Source organism: Mustela nivalis (genome assembly GCF_964662115.1).
Source record: "Mustela nivalis genome assembly, chromosome: 5".
Classification (NCBI taxonomy): Eukaryota; Metazoa; Chordata; class Mammalia; order Carnivora; family Mustelidae; genus Mustela; species Mustela nivalis.
The window spans coordinates 148,726,172-148,734,802 of record NC_139024.1 but is presented as its reverse complement, the minus strand read 5'-3'; the positions used below and the strand labels follow the sequence as shown (position 1 = coordinate 148,734,802).

Below are 8,631 nucleotides of genomic sequence, written 5' to 3'. Positions count from 1 at the left end.
GACGCCTGGAACTGTCTCCTGGCAATGTCAAATCCCCGGCAGGCAAAATTCCCAACCCCATCCCACATCAGAACTACTGCATTAAATTGAGAAGTGGCTGGGCAGTTTTCTTTTCCTAATTTACAAGGAGGTATTTATTTTAAATTTAATTTTGTAAATGGAAAATGCCTATGGGATAAATACTTTGCTCAAGCCTTCTCTGGCTCATTAAGAAATATCTTACTTCTAAAAGTCTAAATTCAAAATAAAATTTATAGGACGATTTCAGAATTGGGTGTAATTTTTTTTCCTTTCTTTAAAAAAAAAAGATTTTATTTATTTATTTGACAGACAGAGAGATCACAAGTAGGCAGAGAGGTGGGGAGAGAGAGAGGAGGAAGCAGGCTCCCCGCTGAGCAGAGAGCCCAATTCGGGGCTCGATCCCAGGACCCTGAGACCATGACCTGCAGAGGCTTTAACCCACGAGCCACCCAGGCGCCCCTGTATTTTTTTTCTGTTGTGGCAGATAGGATATCAGTCATGGTCCAGGAGTAGAGACTGGAGAGATGACAGGGTAGCAAAATTAAGGGGCACCAAAAAACTTGGAGGTGGTGGGTATGTTCCCAGTCTTCACTGTGGTCACAGTTCCATGCTGTGAACATAGGTCAAAACTCATCAGAGGGGCGCCTGGGTGGCTCAGTGGGTTAAGTCTCTGCCTTCAGCTCGGGTCATGGTCTCAGGGTCCTGGGATGGAGCCCCGCATTGGGCTCTCTGCTTGCTGGGGAGCCTGCTTCCCTCTCTCTCTGCCTACTTGTGATCTCTCTCTGTCAAATAAATAAATCTTAAAAAAAAAAAAAACTCATCAGATAGGATACTTTCCTTTTAAAATTATCATTATCATTTTTTTAAATGTAAACCTTACCCCTGACATGGGGCTCAAACACAGAGCCCCGAGATCAACAATCACCTGGTCTACCAACTGAGCCAGCCAGGTGCCCCTGGGATACTTTCCTTACATACATTTGATTACATGCCAGTTAAACCCCATTAAATTTTAAGGAAAAAGAGAGGGAGAAAAAAAACAAGGAAAAAAAAAAGATAGGTTGCCTGTGTAAATAGCAAGGAAGAGAAGGTGATGAGGCTGGACAAGTAAACTTAGCCTCAAAATGTCATGCAATTTGTTGCGGGTTTGAATTCAGTCCTATGTGGAATGGGAGCCAATCGAGAATGACAAACATGGGTATGATCGAGACATACCTACTACCTAAGAGAACACCCCATTTCCATAATCTTGGGACAGTGGTGATGATTCTAGCCAGCTTGTCGTGGAAAACACTTTTCTGCCTCTGAGGTTCTGATCTGGCCCATAGAGGTGGTATTAAATATAATCTAAGCACTGATTATTTTTTTTTAGAAGTATTAATCTAAGACTTTTTTCCTTTAAAAAAATATTTTTAAATTTTTCTTTTTTTTTTTTTAAGATTTTATGTATTTATTTGACAGATCGAGATCACAAGCAGGCAGAGTGGCAGGCGGGCGGGGGGGGGGGGGGGGAAGCAGGCTCCCCGCTGAGCAGAGAGCCCGATGCGGGACTCGATCCCAGGACCCTGGGATCATGACCTGAGCGGAAGGCAGAGGCTTTAACCCACTGAGCCACCCAGGCACCCCTAAAATTTCATTGTACCAGAATTTATTGTTTATGTACCACATCCAGTGTTCCTTGCAATACGTAAGCACTGATTATTAACCCATAAGCACAAACGCCCGCTTCACCAGAGCTGATTTCCCTAGTTTACAGTGAACGACGAAAATAATACCAAAACTCCGTGCTTTTCTATTTCTTTGGTTCCATTCAGTGGAACAACTGATAGGGATATATTCATTCATCGTGTTACAGACACTACTTGATAAATATAGAGCAAAATTGTGTACCAGGGCCAAAATCTGTTAATCACTTATCCTTTGTCCTCCAACTTTTATAATCTCACCACCATTTCCCTCACCTTCTCCTACTGCTTACCTCAAATGGTCTTCCCTGGCCATTGTCAGAGCTGGACTATCTAGTTTATCACCCAGCTGTTGCCATCACGTATTTTCAAACCTAATCTCAAATTACTAAGCTGTGTACTTTGGCTAACTCTTTCTACCAAAATAGAGTATGATATCTTGTTTTTAGAAGGACCAAATGTGTGGCTATATTTATGTTTATGACCAGGTTTAAATAAGAATCTGGTCGTCCGTTTACACAAGCCATGTTAATTTACTGAGCTGATATTCCTGGAAGGTCTTTAAATAGCATTCAGACAACAGACTCATGCCCCTGAGAACCCAAAGGGTTCATTTCAATTAAACAAATATTTCTGAAGTATTTACTGTGTCAGGCACCGTGCCAGGAACTGGGTGAGAATAATAAATAGCATGGGCCCATGAAGCTTACAGTCTAGGAAAGTCAGATATGCATGAGGAAGGGCTAGATATGTGTATGAGAAAGGTAGATATATGTGGGCAGTGTATGTAAAATTTTTCTCGATTGCTGGTTGCAATTATCAGCCCCTTAAATGCAGAGACAGCAATGCTCACCAATTCTTCCTTAGGTGTTGCCATGTTGCCCGGATTCTTTGCAGTTCAGTGGGGTCTGGTGACTTGTCTGGTCCTTGGCCAATGAGCAGAACCCCAGAAGAGCAGAAATGAGTTCTCCTCCTGAGCTTTTCCCCTACCACTGTGAACTCCAGGCACGGTGGGACCACAGGACCAAAAGTAGCCTAGAGCAAGGAGTAAGCCACAAGGAGGGAAGCCTTGGGAGCTGCCTCCACAGACAGGGAGCTTTATAGCATGAGGAATAAACCTTTGAGGTTAACCAAAATGCTGAACTGCTGTTGAGTGAACTTCTGCTGAAATAACCTGTCCTGTCCTCATCTATCTTCTCGTCACATTGAACAAAAAGCATTCTGCCCTTCGTAATGAGTTTAACGCGTCTGGCATGCATTCCTTCAGCATCTGTTTATTAACGACTTACTAGGTGTTGGGCACTGCTTCAGAAGCTGAGAATTCTGTGATGAATAATTCAGTCTGGGCAGCTACAAGGAGCTAACGTTTTAGCGGGGAAGACAAAATAGTTTTTAGGTATGAAATTCTCTTTTTTAAAAAAAAGATTTTATTTATTTATTTGACAGACAGAGATCACAAATAGGCAGAGAGGCAGGCAGACAGAGAGGAGGAAGCAGCCTCCCCACGGAGCAGAGAGCCCCGCAAGCCCGATGCAGGGCTTGATCCCAGGACCCCGGGATCATGACCTGAGCCGAAGGCAGAGGCATTAACCCACTGAGCCACCCAGGCGCCCCTCTATTTTTTTTTTTTTTTAAGATTTTATTTATTTGTCAGAGAGAGAGAGAGAGAGCACAAGCAGGGGGAGCAGAAGGCAGAAGCAGAAGCAGACTCCAATGCGGGACTCAATCCCAGTGTCCTGGGATCATGACCTGAGCCAAAGGCAGACACTTAACCGACTGAGCCACCCAGGAATCCCAAGTAGTGAAATTCTGGATCTTGCCGCATTTTCACCAAGTCTCTTGTTGCCTTATTTTCCTCCCTGCTCAGCTCAGATTCCACCCTCCATCATTACATTCAGTGTCCTGTCCATTTCTTCACCTCATGTCCCTTCTCTCCTGTCTTCGTACTTGGCTGGTAAAATCCCAACCTGGTTAAACCCAAATCTTTGCCATCTTCAGAGCTACTCACAAGTAGAGGAATGCAGCTGGACAAAAGCCTTAATCCTAACTAGTCCTTCCTTTGATCTCATGGCCACCCATCTCACTGGGTCCACCTTGAAGTAAACTGGTAACCGTACTACCTTCCCTAATCCATGCTTCCCATTCTCCGACATGACTAGCCTCTCCTGAAAGCTCCAACAGTCTTCTCCCACACTCATGGTGATCTGGCTCCTGATTTCACGGAGAAACTTAAAAGAATGAGAACTTCTTTTTTTATTTTTTTATTAACGTATAATGTATTATTAGCCTCAGGGGTACAGGTCTGTGAATCGTCAGGCTTACACATTTCACAGCACTCACCATAGCACATACCCTCCCCAATGTCCATAACCCCACCACCCTCTCCCTACCCCCTTCCCCCTGGCAAACCTCAGTTTGTTTTGTGAGGTTAAGAGTCTCTTATGGTTTGTCTCCGTCCTGATCCCATCTTGTTTCATTTATTCTTTTCCTATCCCCCCAAGCCCCCCACGTTGCCTCTCAACTTCCTCATATCAGGGAGATCATATGATAGTTGTCTTTCTCCAATTGACTTATTTCGCTCAGTATAATATCCTCTAGTTCCACGAATGTCGTTGCAAATGGCACGATTTCATTTCTTTTGATGGCTGCATAGTATTCCATTGTATATATATACCAATCTTCTTTATCCATTCATCTGTTGATGGACATCTAGGCTCTTTCCATTGTTCGGATGTCATGGACATTGCTGCTATGAACAAGGAATAAGAACTTCTTTTTTTTTTTTTTAAAGATTTTATTTATTTATTTGACAGAGAGAGATCACAGGTTGGCTGAGAGGCAGGCAGAGAGAGAGAGAGGGAAGCAGGCTCCCTGCTGAGCAGAGAGCCCGATGCGGGACTCGATCCCAGGACCCTGAGATCATGACCTGAGCTGAAGGCAGCGGCTTAACCCACTGAGCCACCCAGGCGCCCAGGAATAAGAACTTCTAAAACTCCACTACTTGTGCCAATCTCCACCCAGAGTCAATACCCATATGCTCTACCTTCCCTCTTGTTACTGTGTAGAAACTGCCCACTGTCCCATCTAAGGACAACCCCTACTCTGTGTACCAGAACCCGTCTCCTCTTATCTGTGGTAGACACGGAGATGGGCCACCCAGATCTCCCTTCAAGGAAAGGCCTGCCACCAAGTTGCAGAGGCCCCCCCGGCCCCCGCCCTGGGGTCTGCTGTAGCCATGGAGTCACTTTGCCTAAAGTCATGCCTTTCGTGGGGCAGCTTGCATGCAGTGACTGAGCAAAGCGGCGTTATAAAAGCCCAACGAGGAAGCACACTATGAAGAGCAGCGCACACTCCAGAGCTCCCCATGGGATGCGCTAAGGCTTTGTCAGGTCTGCCTCAGTTTGGCCTCTTCCTCTGCCCAACCTTGCATCTCCCCCTTCCTTTCACAGGTATCGGTCCCCCATAACTAACTGGCACCCTAACTTCGGCTTCTGCATCCACTTACAGAGACCGGCCCCTCCCTCTCTTTCAGCACGAACTTTCCACTCTCTACTGATTCATTCCCATCATCACATAAACATTTGGTAACATCTTCCTTCTTCAACACCAAACTCCTTTTGAGCTACTTCTCATTTCTCTGCTCCGCTTAACGGCAGAATTCCTGGACAGTGTCTGAATCCATTCCTTGCCTACCTGTCTTACTAGACCCCCACTCCTGGCACCTTCCGCGTGCCACCTCCCCAGAAACAGCTGTTGTCAGTGCCGCTGGTAACTCAGCCTTGTTACGTCTAATGGGCAATTCTCAGTTCTCACCCTGCCTGGCCTTTTGGCAGCTTCTGACCCAAGTGATCGCTCTCTCCCTTTTAGACACTTCTTCATCATTTGCCTTCTGAGACACAAGTCACACAACCCAAGATTCTCCTCCCGCATCTCTGGCTACAGTAACTCCCTCTCATCTCCTTTGCTGGTTCTTCTTCCTCTCCTGAACCTCTAAACACCGGAGAGCTCCACTGTATAATCGGGACCTTCTCCTCATCTGTACCAATATTCACTGTTAATAATCTCTTCCAGACTCAGGGCTTTAAATACCATTTACACGTTGCCAACTGCTAAATTTATGTCTTGACTAGGGCTTCTTCCCCTGAATGCCAGACTCTCACATTCAACTATCTATTCTGATTCTCCACTTAGATTAATAGGAATCTCAAACCTAGTCCGTCCAAAACAAAACCATTGATTCCCCTTTCCATTCCCCACCCCCAAAGAACAAAAAAGCCCTTCCCTCCCATCCCCGACTCTTAAGGTCTTTCTCATCCTTTAGGAACTAGCTACTTGGTTCTTCTGGTTATTAAACCAAAAACCAAAAGTCATCGCTGACTCCTCTCTGCCTCTAATACCCCACATTCAATACTTAAAAGAATTCTTTAGAATTTATCCAGTCTTCCTCCAGTGTTCTTATTTATTTATGGTCTCTTTCCGAATGTCATCGTATTAACAGTTACCAAATACGTAAAATAAGATCCCATCTCCCCTACTGGTTACTTCCTATCTCCTTTAACCTGTTTTATTTTTAATCACAATTCATCATTCAGCATTTTCACTTGTTTGCTCATTGTTTTGACCAGAATGCAAGCTTGAAGATTGCAGAGACATAGTTCTGATCTCTAGCTCCTAGTGATGAGGGGGAGGTAGGTGCTCAGCCAAACACTTTTGAAGGAACGCATGAATGAATTTAAAAGGATAGGAAGGGACTAGTGATGGTATTATGGAGGTAGCAGAAGCACCTAGGCATAAAGCTAAATGATGTGAAAGTGCAAATCGTTTGAAGATTCTGAGGGAAAAGTGGTCCTGGCAGGAAAAAAAAAGCAAAAAGCTCAAAGGTGGGAATGAACCTGGCTTTCTGGGGGAACATCAAAGGCTTGTGTGGCCACAACAGCCACAGGTGTCAGAGAGGTGAGACTGTCAACAAATGGATTGCATAGGACTTTATGAACCATAAATTTTTTTTTTTTTTTTTTTTTTGGACAGAGATCACAAGCAGGCAGAGAGAGAGAGAGAGAGAGAGAGAGAGATGAAGGGAAGCAGGTTCCCTGCTGAGCAGAAACCCCTGAGGGCTGGATGTGGAGCTCAATCCCAGGACCCAGGAATCAAGACCTGAGCAGAAGGCAGAGACTTACCACCGAGACACCCGGTTACCCCATGAACTGTAAATATTTTGAATTTTATTCCAAGTATGAAGAGAAACCACTGGAGGGTTTTAAGCAAGAGAGTACCCAATCTGATAACTTGAAAAAAAATCACCTTGGCTGCTGTGCCTGTAGCAGGGGATGGGGGTGGCAATGTGGAAGCCACCTGGCCGCTGAGAGGCTGCTTCCAAATCCAAGCAAAAGGGTGCACGGACAGGATTTGAGTGGCATCAGAACAGTGGGGAAATTGATATAAAATTTGAGGGTAGAGATGACAGGATTGGCTTACAGTGGTTGAGGAGTAGGGAAAAGAAAGCAAGGGAATCACACACAGAAAGAGGGAGCTATTGAGAAGCGAAAATACTGCGTTCCGGTTTTGAAATGTTGAGTTTAAAAGGTATCTGCGCAGCGGGCCTAGAACTCCGGGAGAAGGGTCTGGACTGGGCAATACCGTATTTATTGTACGATCTCCCCCACCTTTACGGGTCTGAACCGGGCAATACCGTGTTTCCTCTATTATCTCTCTCACACACCCCTACACTTAAGGGTCTGGATTGGGCATTGCCGTATTTACTCTACTATCGCCCCACAGTCACGGGTCTGGACTGGCAATACCATACTACCTCTATTATCTCTCTCTCACACACGCACACACACATCTACATTCACAGGTCTGGACTGGGCAACACCGTGCTTCCTCTATTATCACACTCACACACACACACACGCCCCCCACGCTTACAAGTCTGGACCGGGCAGTACCGTATTTCCTCTAAGATTGCTTTCTCGCACACCTCCGCATTTACAGGCCTGGAAATCGCGCGCGCACACACATCTCCCCCTATATTGACAGGTCCGGACATAGATTCGTCTCTGGTGACGTGAACCCTCAACGTCGTAGGGTCTTCTTCCTTTCGGTGCAACTTACAATCCACGGGGTCCTGAGAAATACGGCAGTTTCAGGACTCACCCCCAGCACGGTCTCTGGAACCTATAGGAGACCACCCATCTAGTCATTGCTCTCAAGCTCGGTGACACACTGTAGGTAGCGACTTCCTGGGATAGAAACTTCTCTGCCACCAGCCGCCCGCCCCCTCCCGGGCCAGGCTGCCCCCCTTTTCCGGGAAGGAACCGAGGAGACAATACCCAGGCAGGCCCCCTAGCGTTCTCGCGATCAGCCCAGTCAGGCCGGCCCGCCGCCCCGGACGCGGCCCGCACGCTTCCGCAGCAGAGATCCCCCGAGCCAGGCCCCGAAGCCCCGGCGGCCCCGGAGCGCGCCGCCCCTCCGCCCCCGGCCCGGGCGACCCCGCGCGGCCGCGCCCCGGCCCCGGCTCCCCGCGGAGGCGCCCGGCAGCCCCGCCTCCCCCACCCGCGCGCGCCAACTCCCAGCTCGCGGCCCTGATTGGCCGCCGCATTCCCGCTTTCCTTCCCGAACCGCCATTTTGAAAATCTTGTTGATTCGGAGGAGCCGAGAGCGCGGCGCGAGCGTCACGCCAGAGAGCGGCCCGTGCGCCTCCTCCTCGGCGCTCGCCGCCGCCTCCCGAAGCCTCTTCGTGCCTTCGCGCGCCAGGCCCGCGGCGGCCGGCATCCGCGGTGAGGGCTGCGTCGGGGCGGGGGAGGCCGAGAGGGCGCCGCGGGCCCGCCCGCCTGCACCGCCGCGGCCATTTGGACGGCGGCCTGGGGCGGGGGAGGGGACGCGGGGCGGCCGGCGGCGGCGGCGGCGCGGGCGAGCGGGCGGG

General features: G+C 48.1%; 2 protein-coding genes across 4 annotated transcripts in view; one reads left to right on the top strand and one right to left on the bottom strand.

The window, feature by feature from the left end:
• Positions 1-3,351: 3,351 nt before the first annotated feature.
• Positions 3,352-8,480, bottom strand: LOC309865464 (uncharacterized protein; the record flags this gene model as incomplete). Of its 3 annotated transcripts, none has more annotated exons than XR_014312104.1 (2): positions 3,352-4,455; positions 7,655-8,480. XR_014312104.1 is itself a non-coding variant. In XM_082731858.1 (2 exons), the coding sequence occupies one exon, from the start codon at positions 8,478-8,480 to the stop codon at positions 8,076-8,078; it is 405 nt and encodes a 134-aa protein (XP_082587984.1). In that variant the 3' UTR covers positions 4,685-7,833; positions 8,039-8,075. The 3 variants fall into 3 exon arrangements, 1 of the variants encoding a protein (XP_082587984.1); XR_014312105.1 differs by having other exon boundaries at positions 3,352-4,452; positions 7,687-8,480; XM_082731858.1 differs by lacking the exon at positions 3,352-4,455 and having other exon boundaries at positions 4,685-7,833; positions 8,039-8,480.
• DEK (DEK proto-oncogene) overlaps positions 8,206-8,631 on the top strand; it is a 34,361-nt gene continuing 33,935 nt past the window's right edge. The window contains exon 1 of the mRNA XM_082731836.1: positions 8,206-8,485. The gene's annotated coding sequence lies outside the window, so the exon portion shown is untranslated. The remainder of the gene's footprint in view (positions 8,486-8,631) is intronic.